At 48.7% G+C, this 21,457-nt stretch overlaps 1 protein-coding gene across 4 annotated transcripts in view; it reads left to right on the top strand.

Moving 5' to 3' along the window:
* The window catches only part of MYLK (myosin light chain kinase), a 279,456-nt gene that overhangs the window by 155,006 nt on the left and 102,993 nt on the right, over positions 1 to 21,457 (top strand). For all 4 annotated transcript variants that reach the window (XM_060639759.3, XM_060639758.3, XM_060639756.3 and 1 more), the window contains 8 exons: positions 268 to 316; positions 1,220 to 1,385; positions 2,321 to 2,486; positions 4,805 to 4,823; positions 5,958 to 6,496; positions 7,023 to 7,229; positions 12,224 to 12,358; positions 15,404 to 15,556. In XM_060639759.3, the coding sequence (XP_060495742.2) occupies positions 268 to 316; positions 1,220 to 1,385; positions 2,321 to 2,486; positions 4,805 to 4,823; positions 5,958 to 6,496; positions 7,023 to 7,229; positions 12,224 to 12,358; positions 15,404 to 15,556 (1,434 nt within the window). The remainder of the gene's footprint in view (positions 1 to 267; positions 317 to 1,219; positions 1,386 to 2,320; positions 2,487 to 4,804; positions 4,824 to 5,957; positions 6,497 to 7,022; positions 7,230 to 12,223; positions 12,359 to 15,403; positions 15,557 to 21,457) is intronic.

Below are 21,457 nucleotides of genomic sequence, written 5' to 3'. Positions count from 1 at the left end.
ACTTGGGCGAGCAACTTAACTTTTCTAAATCTCTTTTTTCTCGTCTGTTTAAAACACAGAGGGATAATGTAGTACCATCCTCCTTAAATGATGTTATGTCAAGTGCCCACCATAGTGCCTGGCCCAGGACAGGCTCAGTCGGGGTGAACTGTTTCTGTCAGTATCCCATCCCCACTCCTGTTGTTGACTCTTCTGACTTTCATTGCTCTGAGTTGGTGGCTCAGACCCGACTCTTCAAGCCTCTCTCTCTTTGTTTTCTACTTGCAGGGACCTTTGTGAAGAAGCACAGTCAGCCTGTTGTTTCCAAAACCTTGGGGTAAGTTGTGGAATATTCAAACCAAGGGAAGGGCCAGATTGGCTTTTCCTGCTGACCTGGCAGAACCAGGTCTAGGGTGTGAGTATTCTTAGACATCCTGGGCTATAATAACTTAACACAGGAGCCTACAGGGATGTGAGGTGGCCCTCACACAATGCCTGTGGATAGCCCCTTTGACTGGTTCAACTGCTAAATGCTGAGGAAGAAGTGGCCATAGTCTGCAGGGATCACTGACAATCAAGGCAATAGTCAGAAGATGTAAGTAAGCAGACCTAGAAGAGGCAATCAATATGTGACACCTCTTATGGAAAGTAAACCTGTATTGGTAAAGATAAGTAACAGTTGCTGCTATAACAGACAAGCCCCTAAACTTTAATGGTTTAATGCAGGGAAAGTTGATTTTTTTTTTTACTCAAGCAAAGTCCACTTAGATATTCTTGAACAGGTGGAAAACCTTGCCATCATCTTTCAGGGACCCAGGCTCCTCCCTTCTTATGGTTCCATCATCTCTTGGCCTTGGAGCTTCTCTTGGGTCTTCTGCATCCAGAGAGAGAGTGTAGAGAATCTCACAGGAGGTTTTTGTGGGTTGAGCTGAGAGGTGGCAAACGTCACTTCTGCTTGCAGTCTGTTGGCCAGAACCCAGGCTTTTGGCCAGAGCTCAGTAGAATTCAGGTATACCTTACTTCAAGGGAGGCTCTTATTTGAAGTCTGGTTGGATGTTCAGGAGGTAGAAGACATAGGCTTTGGTGCCACAGACGTTTCCAGAGGGTACATGAGAAATGTGTTTGAGGCACGGAATTGGGAAGGTTGCCCTTTGCTGGTATCTGACCCAACTTAAGTGATGGGGGTGGAGGGCAGAGAGAATATCTGAATTGCTACTGCACTCTGCTGATTTCTTTCCAGGGACAGATTTGTAGCCCCCGCGGTGGAGACCCGTCCCAGCATCTGGGGAGAGTGCCCACCGAAGTTTGCTACCAAGCTGGGCCGAGCCGTAGTCAAAGAGGGACAGATGGGACGGTTCTCCTGCAAGATCACTGGCCGGCCCCAACCCCAGGTCACGTGGCTCAAGGTGAGGTTTTATCTGCCCCAACTCTGGCCCAGGCCTGGGGACCCTGAATGTGGAGGGTTAGACCCTTGGACCGACAGGAGTCTGTCTTTCCAATCAGTTCCTTCTGTTTCAACTCTAGTCGTTCTCTAGGGTTCTCTGTAGGTCAGTAGTCATGCTTCCTTCTTGCCCCTATTTGGACACTCTGCCTCTGTTACTCAGCCATCAATGTCCTATAATCCATATACTCCCCAAATAGCATTAAACTTCTGAGTCAGTGCAGACATGACCATGTCAAGAGAGTGGAATTTGAAGTCATGAGACTAGGTTTCAAGCCACAGCTCCGTCATTCGTGAAACATGTGATGCTGGGCAAGTCATTTGTCTCTTGGAACCCTGGTCTCCTTATCTGTGAGGCAGAGATGATCCCACCTATCTCAAAATACTGTCTGGAGTGTTTCATTCAGGGCTGGACAAGGTGAAGGCAGAGCAGAGGAGAGGGGGATCAGGGCCTTGAGGAGATGTGGGGAACATTTGGGGTCAAGGCCTGCGAGAGTCGCTTTCATAGATGGAACTCCTGGATGAAAATGAGTGATGGGACACTTTTAGCTATTTCCTAATTCTCCTGGACTGACCCTGGAAAAAGAATAAAGGAGAGGGAGGCAAAGCAGAACCAAAGTGAGGAATGTAGGATGTCCTAGGCTCCTTTGGAACTAGGGCTCCTTTGGAACAACTTCCATATGCCTGCTCTAAGCTGGACCTGATGCCGCACCACACACATAGACCTCAAGTCAGGGCCCTTGGATTGTCCAAGGACTCCTCTCTGAGCACGTTGACAGAGCCCGGAGCAAAGGGTTCTGCCTGTGCCTGGCGTCTGTCCCCCCGGGATTGGCAGGAGGTAGGATAGTGCCAAAAGGTAAACAGGTTTCTCTGACCAAACTACCCTCTGCCCATCCACAGGGAGATGTTCCCCTGAAGCCAAGTGCCCGTGTATCTATGTCTGAGAAGAATGGGGTACAAGTTCTGGAAATCCATGAGGTCAGCCGAGATGATGTGGGAGTGTACACGTGCATGGTGGTGAATGGGTCGGGGAAGGCCTCCATGTCGGCCGAGCTTTCTATCCAAGGTATCGACTGGTGGGCGGGCCAGTGCAGAAGGCCCCTCCTAGAAGGAGCTGCTGTTCATTACAGATCTGTGTGACACTGACCCGCCCACATACCCATGCCTTCCCTAGGGGCGAGATCTTGAACTTAGTCACTGCACTGTGCCCCACGCCTGTGTCTGCAGCCTTTTCTTCTTGCTCAGACTCCTTTTTGTATCTCTAATTGCCACTGGAAAAGTCAACGTTGCTCATGTCTCACCATCACCTCAACTTTAACCTGCCTAAGATTTAACTTATCATCTACTCTGTCCTTCTCTTCAAGTCTTCCCTCAACTTAACTCTTTCTACCCCTGGATTCTGCTTTTCCTTCTCACCCGGGCTGGGCATTTCAGCATCTCCTTTGACTCTTGCCTCCTCCTTGCTGTAGGCATCAGCCCCTATCAGTTCTCCCTAGGAAATCTCTTTGAATATGTCTCCTCTTTGCATTCCCTTTGCTCCACCACATCCAGCCTGTGGAAGCAGGAGTGTGGGCAGGGAAAGGGATTGGCATCACTCCGCAGAGTGGGAACCTTGAGCAAGGTGGGATTTGGGGGGGTCAGGGAGAGAAATGACCTTCAATCTCCTCTTCCTGTCTCAGAAACGATTCCTCCTTGCTCTCTTCACCATTGATGTCTCAGGTGTTTTTCTCAACTCACAGAGAGTTCTACGTTGCAACCCAGGACATAATATATATATATATAAACATATCAAACCGAAACAAGTTTCATAAAACAGTCCTGAGTTGTACTATGTACAGTATGTGCTGGTATTCTCTATTCCATCCTATACTATCAAAAGTCCTGGTCCTGAAAGAAGTAGACTTTACAGCTCACCATGGGATGGAGACTCACTGTTGGACATTGAGAAGAGTGATTTAACCACTCCCTCTACCTGCCCTAGCACTGAATTAAAGAACTGCTCCCTTCTCAGATTCTTAATGGCAAAATGATATGTTGCCTGGGATATGTTTTAAGATACTCCGGGGGAACCTGGGTGGCTCAGTCGGTTAAGCGTCCAACTTCGGCTCAAGTCATAATCTCATGGGTCATGAGTTTGAGCCCCATATCGGGCTCTCTGCTGTCAGAGCAGAACCCACTTCAGATCCTCTGTCCCCCGCTTTCTCTGCCCTTCCCCTTCTGGTTCTCTCTCTGTCTCTCTCTCAAAATAAATAAATAAACTTATTAAAAAATACTCCCAGAAGAAATTCCTCTAAAAACCAAAACAAAAAGGGATAAGAAAGACTGGTAAAATGTCACTATTTTTTAAATCTGAGTGATGGCTTTCAGAGTTTGTTATATCCTCTCTACTAGTGTATGTTTTGAAATTTTCCATAGTAAAATTTTAAAAAAACAATGTGGCAGGAAAAAATATATGGTATTTTTTTCTCTTTGAAGAACTGACTGTATTTTTTTTTTCAACGTTTATTTTTGAGAGACAGAGACAGAGTATGAGCGGGGGAGGGGCAGAGAGAGAGGGAGACCCAGAATCCAAAGCAGGCTCCAAGCTCTTAGCTTGTCAGCACAGAGCTGGACGCAGAGCTCAAACTCACAGACCACAAGATCATGACCTGAGCTGTTGGATGCTTAACCGACTGAGCCACGCAGGCGCCCCATCCCTGTATATTTTTAAAGCAAGTATTTGTGGGGGCGCCTGGGTGGCGCAGTCGGTTAAGCGTCCGACTTCAGCCAGGTCACGATCTCACGGTCCGTGAGTTCGAGCCCCGCGTCGGGCTCTGGGCTGATGGCTCAGAGCCTGGAGCCTGTTTCCGATTCTGTGTCTCCCTCTCTCTCTGTCCCTCCCCCGTTCATGCTCTGTCTCTCTCTGTCCCAAAAATAAATAAACGTTGAAAAAAAAAAAAAAAAAAAAAGCAAGTATTTGTGAAAACTGGTCACTTTGGGAGGTTTGTTTTCTAGGGCCATATGTAAGTTAAATTGTTTGGGTTTGAACTTTTCAGATGTTTATTTTTGTTTGTCCCATAATTGGTTTCCTTCTGTGGCTAGTGAACAGGACAGGTCCCGTGGCGCAGAGTATGGCCACTGAGACCACCATAGATGGCCCAGGGAAGCCCTGGAAATGTTGACATTGTCTCAGGGGAGGGCTCAGAGGAGCTCATCAGATCCACCTGAGTAGTTCAGGACCAGGAAGCTGAGGGAGTGAGGGAGGTAGGAGTGGAGGTGAGGGGCAGAGTGGGAGCTGGGGACGTGAACACTCCATAAGAAATGAAAAACAGTGTTGTCTTATCACTTTCTCCTCTCGGTACCTGTAATATTCCACTAACAGTCTACCCCTCTCCCTTTTTCCAGGTTTGGACAATGCCAATAGGTATGTCTAGGCTTGTAGTCATTTCCATCTTGGGATGCCCTGCAAGAAAAGAGGTTGTAATGGAGAAATGCCTCGAATTTCCGAGTCGTCATATAGGAGGGAGAACTGACTGTTGGGGGACATGGTTGTGTTTGGTCTCATTCTCCTGTTGCAGTAGGCCATACAGGTTCTGTAGTAGGCTTGTCATCATGGTGAGACTCTTGAAGACACAATGCTGTCATCTTTCCCAGAGTCTGGCCAATGCCTTTACCAGTTAGCAGTCATTAGGAAGGGTGCTGTGCCAGGCAGAATCCACTCGCCCATGTAGCACGTCTTCACCAGGAGCTTCCTTGCCCATGCGTGAGGCCCGGGGCTAGACGCTGGGTCTGCAGGGTGGGCAGACATCTGGTGGAGAGAAGGGGCTTTCAGCGGAGCTGCCATAGTTACCAGCTGCCATGCATCTGAGGAAGGGTAATGGGCAGCGCTAATTTAGATTAGAGGTTCAGAGAAGCCCATCCTGAACACTTGACATTGAGCTCAGGCCCTTGAAGGGTGGTATTAACCAGAAGAGGAAAAGCTCAGGGAGAGAGTATTCTCAGGAGAGGGGTGGCACGGAGGGGAGCCGCAAGAGCACGTGTGTGGCTGTAGCGTGGTAGGCGTCGAAGATAGTCTCGTGAGGTCCAGGAGGCAGCAGGAGCCGGCTCACATGGGCCATCTTGAGAAGCTCACTTTTATTCTCAGTGCACCCAAGATCAGCTGTGCTTCTCATGCAGAATCCAAAATGGATGCAGAGAACCAAATGGATCAGAGGGGGCCAGCGGGGACAAGGGGGAGCCAGTTGTGTGGTGGGAACTAGGGTGGCACTTGGGTGGAGGGGGAGAAAAAAGGCTGATTGGGTAAGTGCAGACAGGACATTCTGGATTGGGATGAGGGGCAGGGAAGTGTCAGGAATGACTGCTTGCCTTCTGGGTTGGGAAGCTGAGAAAGCTGCAGAGAGAGACCTTTGCCTGTACTCTGTCTTAATTGGTAGGCTTTCATGATCCCTGGAGTCTGTGCCGTGAAGAGTAGTGTTTGTGGGTAACCAGATGATCATTCTATTTCTCCTCCTCCCTCCCCGTTGCCCGCCCCTCCCCCTGGCAAACCACCACCACACAGGTCATTTGTGAGAGGAACAAAGGCAGCCAAATCAGATATCAGGAAGGAAGTGACCAATGGAGCGACGCAGGGGCCGAAACTGGGCAGCCTGGAGCCTGCAGCTGAAAGAAAAAACTGCTCCGGCACCCAGAGAGGTGGCTCCCCGACCTGGGCTACAGGTAGCCATCCTCAGCCCCTTCGGGATGCATCCAAGCTGGAGCCGTCTGGGGACCGACCTAGGAAAGCCCTGAGCAGCCCCATCCTGCAGAAGACTTCCAGCACCATCACCCTGCAGGCCGCAAAAGTCCAGCCGGAACCAAGAGCACTGGCCTCGGGCGCCCTCTCTCCTTCTGGAGAAGACGGGGAGAGGCCAGCTGCCCCTCCTCCGGCCACCCTCCCCACCAGGCATTCTGGCCTGGGAAGCCAGGAGGTTGTGAGCAAGGTTGCTACCAGGAAAATCCCCATGGAGAGCCGGAGGGATTACACATTCCCCAAATTTGAAAGCAAGCCCCAAAGCCAGGAAGTCAGTGAAGATCAAATAGTCAAGTTCAGATGTGAGGGTGAGTAGAGCTGAAGAGGGTCACTGCCCCAGCCCACCTCACCAATGTAGCCCCTGGGTGGCTACTCCCTCCCACCTGGCCCAGAAGCCACCTCACAGGGGTCTTCCCTCAGGAAGGACTCAGTCTAGTAATGTGCCTTGTTCTGGAGAAACACCCAGCAGTGGCCCGATGTTCATTGTTGGATAGGGCCTCGGCCCTGTGCCCTAATTCTTACCACTCTAGAGGGGAAAACCCATCATCAATATCACCATCAAAAAACAAGCCACAGGGGCTCCTCTTTTCTCCCTTCTGCTGGCTTTGGCTGATCTGGAGACCTGGCTTGTCTTCCTATGTCTGTCCTCCCCAAGGACCCTGCCTCCATCTTGAGATGTTTACTCCTGCACAGTGCAGGGTGAGGGGTAAGAGCCTCTTCAGTGGGAGGGCAGCTCACACCAGCCCTAGCTCCTCCCATGGGCCCAGCATGCCGCCCGCCCCGCTGGCACAGTACGCTTTCTGGGAGCCTCATGCCCTTTGCCTGGCCCTGTAGTTTCAGGGACCCCGAAGCCTGAAGTGACCTGGTTCCTGGAAGGTGCCCCCGTGAGAAGACGAGAAGGCATCGTTGAGGTTTATGAAGAAGGCGGATGCCATCACCTCTGCCTGCTCAGAGCGCGGGCCAGGGACAGTGGGAACTACAGCTGCATGGCCTCCAATGTCCAAGGCCAGGTGTCCTGTGGCTGGACTCTCTTGGTGAAACGTGAGTACACTCCTCCAGTCACCCTGGGTTTTCTGGGGTGGGGCCATCCATGGGGTGCTTCCTACACCACAGGAGTGTTGCCCCCTACCACCCCCACGCAGGGTGTACAACCCCACAGAAGCACCGTCCCCACCCACATGCCAAGGCCAAAGTCATTGCTCCAGGACCGTGACTCCTGATCAGGAGTTCACGCCACAGTCCCCTCAGAATAAGCATGCCCACACCCCATGCCCAGCCCTGCCCAGAGCTCCCTTTTCTGGGTTCCTCAGCTGTCCAAGGAGTGCCATGACTCATTCTTGTAACCACAGAGAACCAAATGTTCACTAAATATACACATTTAGAGTCATAGGAGATGATGTGGGATCCCGCATCTTTTATGTTTACTGAAATATCTGTTTATAAAAGTTATGCATGTTCACGGTGGGGGATTTAAACACAAGATGGTCTTATGACTCAGAAACATTAAAAGGTATTTTAATGTCTTTAAAACAAAATCAGCATTGTGCTGTTTGTATACTGCTTTCTATTCTAATTTGTTCATGTTACATAAGCATCTTTCTATATGATTTCTTTCTATATTACCTTAATATTCTTCAAAAACATGATTTTTAAAAAGTGTTTGCATACTTATTTTTAAGAAAGAGAGAGGGAGGGGCAGAGAGAGAGGGAGACACAGAATCCCAAACGTGGAGCTCAAACTCACGAACCATGAGATTGTGACCTGGGCCGAAACCAAGAGTCAGACACTTAACTGACTGAGCCGTCCGGGCACACCTCAAAAACATGACTTGAACAGTCATATGATATTTCATAGAATAGCGTATCTGATTTAGGCTTGCTCTTATCATTGAATATTTATGTTGTTTCCATTTTTTCACTGTCGTAACAAAACTGTGATAAATATCCTTATACCCATCTATCTCTATAAAATTTCCTCCTTATTTTGAATGCTACTTAGGGACCCTCAGCCCATTGAGGAACATATTAAACCACAGGGATAGAGTCAGCAAATTTCAGGCTGTTGGAAGTTCTATGGGACAAATACCCTTTGCCTATTTTTTTCAACAAATAAATTGCAAGAAAAAGAGGAGGAAGGAAAATTTCCAATTGGAAACTTTGATGAAAAGATACATGAGATATCAACAGTTGTAATCCATGGACTTTCTGTGGATCCTGATTGAGACACCTTTAAAAATGTTTTTTAAATGACAACACAAGGAAAATTTGAGCATCCACAAGATATTTGATATAAAGGAATTAGTGCTATTTTTAAGATACGATGGTCTTGTGGGTTTTTTTTTTAAGTCTGTGCAGTTTAGAAATATGAATTGAGTTATTTACTGGTGAAATAATATGATTTCTGATATTTTCTTCAGAAATAATCCATGTGTAGTGGGAGCTGGTGGGCATAAAAATGATATGAGATTGGCCATGAGTTGATAATTATTAAATTTGAGAAACAGGTATATGATAATCCACTGTACTGCTCTCTTTACTAGAGTGTATGTTTGAGATTTGCCATAATAAATGTTTCCAGAAAAAGAAAGGAAAAGAAAAGAACTTAGTGCTTCATCCATACAGTAGGATTCCATGCAGCCAGTAAAACAAATATGGCGGATCTGTGGGCTCTGATGGTGAAGCATGTCCAAGATATACCAGTAAGGGAGAAGAGCCAAGTGCAGAGCTGTGTGTATCATATGCTATTTGCACAAAAGGAAAAGAATCTATTTAGATATGTGCACACAGATGCTTACGTGTGCATAAAACATTTCTGGAAGGGTCCACGACTTGTCTCAAGGAAGGGAAACTGGGGATTCTTAGGAAGAGGTGGGGGTAATCTTACTTCGCACTACATGAATACAGTTGGTTTACTTCTCAATTGGGATTTTTCCTATGTTCATGAATTTCTTCATAAGAAATAGTATCCGTTCCATTTGGAGGTGGGAGTTCCTATAGAGTTCACAAGTGCAAGAGCCTGAGCCTCATCATCCCAGGCTCTATGCATGGGATGGACACATGGCATCATGTCCACCGAAAGTTAAAAAGCATCATTTTGCAAACCAACATTGTTGGAGTGTTAACTAGCATTATTATTAAATGGAAGCTGTGCATCAAGACTCTCCTTACAGTCAGGTGGGGATGAAAGAGAATGTGGTCTTCAGAGCTACCACAGACCCCGGGGCAAACGGGATGGGAATTAAGCCTGACACAAAGCTGGCTCTTACCAACAGTCAGCTGTTTGTTTTTGAATGAATGCTGCTCAGAATGTTGTAAGTCTTTGGTTAATGCCCAGAGTTCAGAAAAAGTTGAATTTGACTGTGTTTGCCAGTGTCCTTGTCACTTGTATGGAGGAGTGGATTTTAGAAGCCCTTATGCTGTCATTGCAAAAGTACTTCTCGACTCCCCCTCCTCCTGGAGACACTGGCTGGTCTAAAACCATTCCTGATGACTTCACCAGCATGCAGGTCACCTGACACGTGTCTTTTCACCTTCTCTTGCAACACCCTCTTTCTCCCTTTTGTCCCGTTGCTGCAGAAGAGCTGTCTGCCTCTCTTACCTGGACTTCCCTCTCCATCCCTTCCTCTCTCTACAAAGATCTTATTTAATGATGATTTACTCTCCCATCATTTCTTCAATCTGTCTCCCTCTCTTTATCCAGAGTCTCTCTCACTTCTCCCTAGAAGCATGCTCTGGTCTTCCCTATGCTGAAAAAGGAAAGAAAGTCTTCCTTCTGCTCGACGGCCCCTGAAGCTCCTCCTTGATTTCTCCACTTTCACCCCAAACTTGCTGCAGCTGTAGTATTGATGCACAGCTTCCATTTGATAACAACAGCTCACACTCCGCAAAGGCCTGCTCAACGTGCCAGGCTTTGTGCTAACATTTGTGCTAGCTTTGTGCTAAATGCTTTCTCTCTGGGGGCGCCTGGGTGGCTCAGTCGGTTGAGCGTCCGACTTCGGCTCAGGTCATGATCTCGTGGTTTGTGGGTTCGAGCCCCGCGTCGGGCTCTGTGCTGACAGCCTGGAGGCTGCTTCGGATTCTATGTCTCCCTCTCTTTCTGCCCCTCCCCCACTAGTTTTCTCTCTCTCTCTCTCTCTCTCTCTCTCTCTCTCTCATAAGTAAATGAGCATTAAAAAATTTTTTGTTTTAAATGACTTTGATTTTGGGTACCTGGGTGACTCAGTCGGTTAAGCGTCCGACTTCAGCTCAGGTCATGATCTCATGGTTCGTGGGTTCGAGCCCCGCGTCAGGCTCTGTACTGACAGCTCGGAGCCTGGAGCTTGCTTCAGTTTCTGTGTCTCCTTCTCTCTCTGCCCCTCCCCCACTTGTGCTCTGTCTCTGTCTCTCAAAAATAAATGTAAAATAAATAAATAAATAAATGCTTTATCTCTGTTATTCCATTCAGTTATCCCAACAGTCTCGTGAGATCATTGTAGTCACACCCATGTTCCAGATGAGAATACTAAGCTGTAATGAAGCTAAATGACTTGTTGGAGGTCACACACCTTGTGAAAGGTGGCATATTTCTTACCCATGTTGGTCTGACAAAGAAGTCCGTATTTTTTCAATGGCTGTCTACGGCATTTCCCTGGGAGGGAATTTGATGTTGGCTGGGAAAAGGGATAGAAGTGCCTTCCCACAGCTCTCGAGGTAGTCTGTTCATCCCTTCCCTCAGTGGCAGTGAAGATCACATGCACCATCATTCTGACTGTAGCTGCTCTCCTGCGGCCTTCTCTCCCCGTAGGGGAGCTCTGGTGTGGGGGTAGAAGGGCGGATATAGCTGGGCAAAAAGCCTGTCTTCACCATTGGACTTAACCTGGTCTGTAAAGTGAGCTTAAGATAGCAACCTCATGGCACTGCCACAGTCACATCTAGAAAAGTACTTGGCACATAGTAAGCCCTCAAGTACCCGTGTTTGCCCTTAAACTCCTACAGTATAATATGGCTTACCCTCACCACTGCCTAGACTAGCTTCTCTTGAAAAGCACTGGTGAGGCTTTTTTTTAATGTTCATTTTTGAGAGAGAGAGAGAGAGAGAGTGGGGAAAGGGCAGAGAGAGAGGGAGACAGAGGATCCAAAGCAGGCTCTGCACTGACGGTGGACAGTCTGACGCGGGGCTTACAAGCTGTGAGATCATGACCTGAGCCAAAGACAGACGCTGAACCGACTGAGCCACCCCACTGCTGAGGCCTCATCTAATCACCAAACCCATTTCCTCTTCTCAGCTGTCAGCCACCTTGACGTTTCTGCAGCATGTTCCAGTTGTAGAAGAGATTATCTATTCCTATTGCTCTTAGTTAAGATCCCCAAACTACAAAATGCTCCCCAATTCACCAATGTAGAGGGCTTCTGGAAAGTTCAGCTCAGTCGTTCTCGAATATGCATCAGAATAATCATGAGGGAACTTAGTAATGCATAGTCCCAGGCCCCCAGTGGTCCTGAACCATCGGCTTAGGTTGGAAAACTACAACACACGTGAGTCTTTGTCCTGGAATTGGAAAAAATAGTAATTAAAACTGAAATGTCCTTACCAGTGGGCGTGTTGTCTCTACAAGTACAAAGATATTCCCAAGATTGTGCAGGTCTGATAGAATATGTTAAAGGAGAGAAGGGGCAAGAGAAAGTGAGGAAGAAGTTTTGTGGATGCTCCAGGACGCAAAAGGAAGCCAACCTAGGAGGTGCCTGAGTCCCGGGTGCGGGGCGGGGGTTGGGGGAAGGGGTGCAGGCCCGTGTCCTGAGCACTCCCAGACCTGGGCTGTTCTGTGACTGTGAAATAGCCCCTGCCGCTTTCTCTGCCTCCCAGTCCAGGTCTCCACACCTGTGGTGCTGCCTGCCTCCAAGTGTGAAGATAGGTTAAGGTCCAGCCAGGCTCCTAAGGAAGCTCCGGGTGTTTGGGGCAGCAAGGTATCTGCCTATGAGGCTCAGGGTGACTGCAGTCTGTCACCAGAGCAGGCCAGGGTGGTCTGAGGTGGCCTGTCTGTTCTTTGCCCTTGCAGAGCTGGCCATGATGGAAGTGGCTCCCTCATTCTCCAGTGTCCTGAAGGACTGCACTGTCATTGAGGGCCAGGACTTTGTGCTGCAGTGCTCAGTGCAGGGGATCCCGGTCCCCCAAATCACTTGGCTGCTCAATGGTGAGTTCCCCCTGCTCCAGCCCTCTGGGTCCTTTGGCCCTGCCTGCATTCTCACTTGGCTTTCCCCCATTTATTACTCAGAACCATCTATGCATAAGTAGGAAATGCTGGGTACAGAGGTCACAGGGTGCAGAAAGATCACAGCCTACTATTGTCCGGCTGGGGACACTGGACAAGTTACTATTCCTATCTGAGCATTGAGCTCTGGAAACATGGGAATAACATCAACTACCTTCCAGAGTGGCAGATGTGAAAATTAAGTTAGTTCCGTAATACAAAAAAGTTAACGTGCCTGGTACATGGGTGCACAGGCAATTTGGTTCATTTTTGTGGCCAGGCTCATAGTAGACCCTCAATAAACATTTGTTGAGTCAATAAATGAACAAATTAAATTAGTGAACCACACTAGAAGTTACTCATGGAACCTCACCTTTTATTTAGCGGCAGTTGGTTTGGGGATTCATAGACCAGTAATTTTTTTAATGGTATAGTCCTAGAGAGACATGCCAACTTTTTGTTTGTTTGTTTTTGCCTGGTAAGGTCTTTTGGAAAAAAATTGGTTATCTTGTATTATCACTCTTCTCTTTTTAAAAAAGCCTTTCAATTCCAAAATTATGGGAGGAATCTAATTTTAGAACTAACAACACTTCATAACATTGATGCCATTGAGCAGCGTCTGCTTTGGGGATCCACAAGGAGGGTGAAGGGGCCCCTGCCCATCAGGAGACAAAGGGCACTTCTCCTCTACTGTCGAGTGGTCGGATGACCTTGGACACCCCACTTTACCTCTCTGGGCATCAGCTTCTTTATGGGTGAGGAAATGGGCTGGAACAAAAGGTTTGGGACCTCAGCCAGTTTTCAGGGCTGATAGAATATGCCCCTCAAGGGACAGCGGCACCTGTCACCTATGCACCAAATAGCCCCTAGTTGTTTATCCCGTTGACGTGTTAATTATAAACCTTCCTAGTTGGTATGGTTTGCTTAGGCTGTGGTAGAAATTATCTCTAGTGAGTGAGAGAAGGTTCCATGTAGTCTTTCTATGTGTCATCTTCTTGGACAAATAAGTGAAAATTGAGGTCGCCCTTCCCTCCACTCCTCACTATGGACAGAGCTTCTGTCGGATCCTGTGACTGACTACAAACAGGCAGCCTCCTTGCAGCTGGAACAGAACATGGGCATAAAAGACTAGTCAAGGATCTGAGTAAGAGAGTTTCACTTCCATCTGGCTCAGAATCCAGACCAGAGGTCCAGACACATTTTCTATAAAGGGCCAGATAGTAAATATTTTCAGCTTTGCTGGCCATACAGCCTCTGTCACAACTACTCAACTGTGCTACTGTGGCATAAAAGCAGCCAGAGGCAAGTTGTAAATGAATAAGTATGGCAGTGTTGCAATAAAACTTTATTTGTGGACACTGAAATGTGAATTTCATATGATTTTCACGGATCACAAAATATTTTACCTTTGATTTTTTTTCAACGATTTAAAATATGTAAGAACTATTCTTAGCTTTCAGACCATACAAAGGCAGGCTGAAGATCAGATTGGGCCTATGAGCAATAGTTTGCTGACCCCTGGTCTGCACCCCTCAGGACTGGGAAAAGCAACCCCACCTTCTTATTCTTGGTAAATCTTGGCATTTCCACACCATTACCACTAGAGGGAGAGCGTGCTCAAGTTCCCTTGGCTGCTGACTCTGGTCTTCCCAGTCTTGGGGTCCGAGAGTTCTGGGTCTCCCAATTCTATAATTCTGAGTGCCCTGAGCCAACAGCTCCTTTCTGGGGGCCACCATTCCATCCCACGCTTGTAGGGCCAAAATGAGTTACCCCCCAGTAACAAAAGAGGTCTCAAACATTTTATTGGCACATTTCGACAGCAGAGGCCCTTTGATGGCAGTCATGGAATGTACTGGTATTCTCAAGGAAGATAGGTTTTAGGGCGTCATTTTCACAAAAAGCAAAGAGTAGTGTTCAGTCATCTCAGTAGCAGGATCCTGACCCCCTTCATGAAGTGCAGTAGGTAGGGCAGAATCTCTTCTCTCCTGCCCTATGGCATGCTTGCTTGGCAGTCTCTGCAGACTGTCCCAGAGACACAAAGTGTTGCTATGTGCATAAGAAAACATTGCATTGCAGGGAGAGGACTTCTTTCTGCACTTTGTCCCTCCCCTACTGCCCATCCTCAATTTTATGAAATGCAAACCAGGACCCTGGGGCCTGACAAGGGAAGAAATTGACAGTTGCTTCCTATATGGTGAATGGACACATTCCTGTTCTAAGGCCAGAATATTCAGTAATGAGATTTTTTTTTTCCCCCTGGAAATGAAAGCTGACATCCTGGAATGATAAAGTCCCAGGAACATATAGCATTAAGGAAACCAATGACGTTCATAGCATGTGCCTCTATCTCCATGAAGGACTTTATGTGACCGGAATAAAGGGCATCTTGTAGCAGGGACTCTGAGAAGAAGGGACTAGAGTCATTTTAGTTTCCCATATTTATCTTTTCCATGGACCCTAAAATGTACTGAAATGGACCCAACTGCAACATCAGGTGGAGGTCACACAACTGCCTTCTGATGAATATCTGCAGTGGGAATGAAGTCATTATTTCTGGAGATGTCTAAAAGGAGCCAGGAGCCTCATGTTGTCTGGGTGAGGCCTGTTGTGCCTGAAGCTGGGCTGTGGGCCAGATGACCCTGTAAGATTCTTTCCAGGCTCAGAATTCTGTGAAGTCCAGGATGTGGATGTAAGGACTGTTTGTTTAAACAAAATGCACAGAACTATGTCCCTTTCCCTTCTGCATTCTCAATGCCTCCAGAATCTCCCCCCATAGTCCTGCCTGCCCCAGCCTTGCTCCTGCACCTCCCTCCATGGCACCTGCAAGCCTCTGTCCAGCTGGCTAGGAGTGGGCCTGCCATGTCATCGGCCCCCGGTGGATCTGAGCAAGCGTGGTGACATGACAGCAGCAGCCCTGCAGAGGATAGGGCTCACATCCCCTCCACTGGAAACCCCTTGGCCTGAGCCCTCCTGTGCTTGCCTCCACAGAGCAGCCCATCCAGTACGCTCACTCCTCCTGTGAGGCCGGCGTGGCCGAGCTCCACATCCAGGACGCCCTGCCGGAGGACGATGGCATCTACACCTGTCTGGCCAAGAACACCTTGGGGCAGGTGTCCTGCAGCGCCCGGGTCACTGTCCATGGTAGGAGCCTCTGGGCACCTCTCTAGAAGCACCTTTGCTGCAGACATCTGCTTTGGAGAAAGAGCACTGCACCTGAAGGCAGGCAGGTGGAGGAAATAGCCTCTAGAATGGCCTCACAGTGACAGGGGTTTGCCAGGGCAGATGAATATTCAAAAGCCAATTCCCCACCTCCTCACCCGACCTGGGCTAAGGGAAGATTCAAGGGAAGGAGGCAAGGGCTCCCTTGGCTGAAGAAGCTCCCAGTGTGAAGACTTTGCACACTGAAAAATGACTTAGGAGGAGTACTCACGTACTCCCTTAGGACTTAGGTGTCTCACAAATGCCACCTCCCGTGCTGGGGGCTACTGGGTAACAGAGTGCTGGTATTGAGGCTTTGAGAGGGTTGCAGGTTGTTCCCCTTTTCCTTCTGCCCCTGCTCCTCCCCACCAGCCTGGGCTCATTTTCATACATCACCAGCATGGTGTCCAGTAATCTGATTATCATGGTCATCCATTGATCCTCGCCAAGCCCTTAGTCCCAGGAAGTTTCAGGGGAGCCACGGCACTCAAGACACAGCTGTCTGCGCTGTGGTGTCAGCAGGCATGGTGACAGTGCCTGGGGAATGCTTCCCAGGGCCAGGGTGTTCAGGTAAGCCTGCCTCCCCACCCTCACCCCAGCCTGGGCCCCCAGCTCCTGGGTGTGACTGGGGCCTGGGTGCTTGAACCGGGTGCACTGTGCTCTGTTTTCCCAGCAGACTGGCAGGAGACCATGTCTCTTCTCTCCATCCCCCAGGGTTCAGGCCTCATGGGGAGAGTCTCCCTGTAACGTGAACAGCCACCTTCTGGGAGGCCACAGGACATGGTTTCATTGAAAAGAGCAAGAGGAAAATCATGTGCTGGTTACTACCTTAAATGCTTTCTTCTTTAGACCTCAGCAGCCCTGGGGAGGGCAGTGCTCTCCCTCTTTTACACAGAAGGGTCTGGAGGTCTCAAAAAGTTAATGCAACTTGCCTACGCACACAGGCTAACAAGTGGAGCTGGCCTTTCAGACCCACATCCTCATGACCCCAAGCCTGTGCTCATTCCCATGCCTGGCCCCTTTCTAGAGCATGCATCCTCTGGCCCAAAGGGAGAGTCTGGGCCCCGTGGGCTCAGCAGTGTCACCCCTTAGGGATTAAGGGACTCATGGTGAGGCTGGCTCTGTGAGGTGCCCTGCCAAGAAAGGGCACATGCCCTGTCCTCCCCAATATCTCTGAAGTTCTCTGGCATGGAGTCATCACTCGGGACCTGTCCTCTGCTTCCTTTCAGGAAGCTGTTCACACCGAGGTGGGAGCCTGAGTCTGACTCCTGGGAATTTGTCAGCCAGAATTCTGGCTGTCATTATCTATCCCCTTTATCCTCACAGATCTCATTTCATGGCTCTTTGAGGGGCCTCGGGAAATTGTAGTAATGAAACAAGAAGAGATCTGAGCCTCCTCTCCTTGGCAGCGGCCCTCACCTTCCCGACAGGGGACTCTCCTTGGAGGTCCACACGGCCTACCCCACAGTCTAGTAACAGGCGAGAGGGCCAGAATGACGTGTGATGAGTCTACTGTCTGAGACTCTCCTGGCTAGCTTCAGCCAGCGGCCCTGCTAATCCAGTGCCTGTCCCCACTTGCCTGGCTTTAGATTGGATTAAAGAGACCCAGCTGGGCTAATAGCCCTACTGGAGGTGGGGGTCCCTAAAGGATCAAGGGGTCTTTGGGGCTGTCCTCCATGTCCCCAGGTCTGTGGGAGGAGTGAGGCTGGGGTGATTGCCTATCCAAACATGTTTTAAAGCAGAAACAGGTCCTCAGCAAGAACTCTGCCAGAGCCCTTTGGGTTTGCTCTGAGGACAGCCCTGCGTGGGTGAGAACTCCCTCCCGGTGTGGGGATTTACTGGCCTGTGAAGGCCAAACAGAGGCTGAGATACCATAAATGGTGAAGCAGGCTGAGAGACGCAGCCACGCGCTCGAGCCGCAGGGCTGGGCCATCTGCACAGGAGTGGGGTGGGCTGAGCCTGCCTGCCGCCGTGGCACCCCGGGCCCTGCCCCAAGGCGGCTCAGCTCAGGGCTGGGGGCGGCTGCAGGCTCTACTCTACCAAGTGCTGTTCCAGCCTCCGCGTAGCTGCCCAGGGTCTGGCCTTTCTGCTACCCTCAACGTGCTGGGGGACACAGTCTCATCGTGGCTGTGCAGCAGGCTGCCCAGTGACCTGAGTTCCATTCGACTCTCCGGGCCTCATCTTCCTCTTCTGTGCAGTGGGGACACTGATAGTCACAGTCCCCAGTACTGTGAGGCTTAAGTTAATGAATGCATGTAATGTCTTCTGAACGGAGGACGTGCTCAGTGTATGCTGACCCCCACTTTTAAACAAGGTAAAATGCCAAGTCTAACCAGTTTTACCAAAGGACCAACTTTGCGACAGTGGATAGGTGATTGTATGACGGTCCGCATACCTGTTCGTTGGTTTCTAGTGAAGGGAGAAAATCAGAATCAGAGAAGGGAGGCATTGGGCCAGACAGGAGAACCAGAGGAGCAAGCCATTCTAGGGACTCTGGCCACGAGAGGGCGCCCTTGAGCAGAGTGCCCTCTCTGGTTTCCAGGGAGAGGTGGTTTCCAGGGCGGCTCTGCCGTAGGCAAGATGAGCGGGAGAGTCCCACAGATGCTGAGAAAGGCCAGGCATGGATGTGCTCTTTGTCACCTCTTTAGCCAAGGTTTTGTAATCCAGAAATCGCTGGCCCAGCACTCTGACATGATTTCTGCAGCCAGCTTACCCGGCTTTCTCTGCCTCCTCTCCACGGCAACCCCTTTCTCCAAACTCTGTCTATCTCCCCCAACAGATGTCACTTCCTCTAGGAAGCCCTCCCTGGTATCCCCAGAATGAGTTATCTTACTGGCTGAAGCACCCTTATCACTGTGCTTATTTGTCAGTAAATCTGTACTGAACCCCTGCTTTGTGCCAGACATCATTCTGGGGAGGCTGCCATGGGCAGGATTGATAAGCTCTGCCTTCATGGTGTGTACATTCTGATGGGGAGACACCCAACAACCAGCACCTGGTTTAATCCAATACTGACATAGAAAGGTACAAGGGGTCCTTTTGGATGGTGGGTGGTGAAGGAAGGCTCTAGGCAGAGGTAACTTTTGAACAGAGACTTCAGTGAGCTGGAGAGAGTGCTCCAAAAGCAGGCAGTACAGTAAGTGCAAAGGCCCTAAAATTCAGAACAAGATCAGCCTGTTCAAGGAACAGTGAGATAAACCATGTGGCTGGAGCATGGTGAGTGGGTGGCCAGCGGTAGAGAGTGAGTTCAGGAAGAGACGCAGGGGCGCATCAAGCAGGGCCTCTATGGGTAAGGAGCTTGCAATTTTATTCTTACTGTGGAATTTTACTCTAATTGCTGTTTCGTTGTCTTCCCTGCCAGACTGTTGGCTCTCTGCAGGCAGGGACCGTGTCTTACTCATTACTGCGTGTAGAATGGGGCCTGCTCTGTGAGCATGTGTTCAGTGAATGGATAAAGGCACACGGAGGTCAGTGATCTCCCCAGGGTACCCCTTTGCCTCCCCACTTGCCTGGGTGCTCAGTGCTCATTGGCATGTGCAAGAAATCCACAAACTAGCTCTCAAGAGACCCTCAACAAATATTCCTCCTTTCCTGCACCCTCCCTAGAAATAAAATCCCCAGTAGTTAACCAGACAATGAAAGCCCTCCCTCACCACCCTGACCCAGGATGGAGACTAAAGGGTGATTAATCTAAATTCCTGCAAAGCCCAGGAAGATCTGAGGGAGAGTAAATATTTCAGTGTATTTGGACTGAGTCATTGGGGTTAGGGAGACACTTCCTTAGGCTAGAATATTTTAGTTTATCTCCCCCTGAAGTATCTTTGTCAAGGCTAAAATTCTTAAGTGACTAGATTTGCTAACTTGCTAACTGTGCCCATTTTGACAGAGTGTCTCAGCCTAATGGTTGTTTATTTAACTGAAAGTTTACTGGGCCTCTTTTCTTTTCTTTTTTTAATGTTTTTATTTATATTTGAGAGAGAGAATGAGCACACAAGCAGAGAAAGGGCAAAGAGAGAGGGGGACAGAGGATCCAAAGTGGGCTCTCTGCTGACAGCAGAGAGCCCAATATGGGGCTCAAACTCATGAAGCTTGAGATCATGACCTGAGCCGAGGTTGAACACAGCCGACTGAGCCACCCAGGTGCCCCCACTTGCTGGGCCTCTTAAAGGCATCTCAGGACATGAACTGTTGGTAAATTAAAAACAAACAAACACACTGATTTCTAGAGTAAAAAAAAAAAAAAAGAAAAGAAGCATATTTATTAGAGTATTTGTTTTTGGTGAAGATACCCTAATGAAAACACTAGTGCCAGGGAGGTCAGCCATCGCTGGACAGTGAGAGCATCAGTAGAAGCCCAGATTGCTTTCAGGTGAATGGCAGGCACTCTGTGGGGCAGCTTGGAGCCCGGACAGCCCCCTGCCACCACCTCTCTCCCGTTCTATGCTCAGGTACTCTGGATGGTAGTGTCGGGCTCGGACCCTACCATCTGTAAGCTTACAAGCACTGAAAACATTTGTAATACTTACATTAGCTCAAGAGAAACTTACTGAAGAAGAATAAACATGAGTTCTGATTTTTTTTGTCCTTTAAGAACCTTGGTCCACCCGCAACATCTGTTCAAAAGTCTTTTAAATGTTTTTTTAAAATTTATTTATTTATTCTTGAGAGAGAGAGAGAGAGCGTGGGGAAGAGAGGCAGAGCATCCCAAACAGCAGCCCAAGCTCAGCGAGGAGCCCAAGGCGGGGCTCAATCCCACGACCCTGGGATCATGGCCTGAGCCAAAAGCAAGAGTTGGACGCTCCATCGACTCAGCCACCCGGGCGCCCCGCAGTATTCTAGTTTTATATAGGCTGACTGTAACAGAAAGAGGGTTGTGCAACATGTGGGTTCTTCATGTCACAGAAAGACCTCTGAGTACACATGTGTACATATGTGTCCATATTATTGAACTGTGGCCTTATTTTACTAATTGGACAATTAAAGATGTAGAACTGTCTACTTCTCCAACCCACTGTTGGTCATATCTGTCATTTATTTGCTTGGAGTCCTTGGTCAAAATGCCATCCAGAATTACAGCTTTGTGTCCCTAACAGCAAAATGTGATCTGTGCTATGACAGTGTGGTGGAGAATGTGGTTCCCAGGCCCTCGTTTGGAGGAAAGATTGGGTGGTTTGGATGCTGTACCTTTACGTTTAGAGTTTGATTATAACCTCTGAGTCAGTAAGAAGGCTGTGGTTGCAATGATTCCTGCTTCCCATCCAGCAGCCCCGTCATTACTGGTCAGAAATCTTTTGGGGAGTGTCATATGTCATTGTTTCCTTTCATTCTTTTCCTTGCACACTTCTATTCCCACTTGTTTCTTAGGTTCTAGAGAAGTCAGTTGGGGGAAGAAAAGCCAACTGAGCAAGGCTCTGCAGGGAAGAATCTCTTTTTACGACACAGAAGTTTTGTTGAATCACCAAGTAGGTTTATGTGCTGAGGAGACAGACTTTTGTTGGAAGAGAATTCACATACCTTCCCGAGGATTCACACCTTGCATATAGGAAGGGGCTAGGTGAAGGTAAGCTTACTTTGATGAGTACTTTGATCAAAGTAAGCGTACTTTGATGAGTACTTTGATGAGTACTTACTTTGATGAGTAGAGTCAACAGTGATAGCATTTAGGGAAAGGAGGAGGCTAGTCTGTGATCCCTGGACCATGCTGGACTTTGAGCACCAAATAAAGAAAGAAGGGAAGACTGCTTCCAGAACTCACCGTCAGTTGGTGATTTACTGAATTTCCATAGTATAACAGGGTTTGGAGTGAATCCGAGTTGCTGCTGGAATGGTATTGTGCCTTGTAGT

The sequence above is a fragment of the Panthera onca genome, chromosome C2, assembly GCF_046562875.1.
Source record: "Panthera onca isolate mPanOnc1 chromosome C2, mPanOnc1 haplotype 2, whole genome shotgun sequence".
Classification (NCBI taxonomy): domain Eukaryota; kingdom Metazoa; phylum Chordata; class Mammalia; order Carnivora; family Felidae; genus Panthera; species Panthera onca.
Note: the sequence above shows the minus strand (reverse complement) of the source record. Positions and strands in the feature narration are given on the sequence as shown.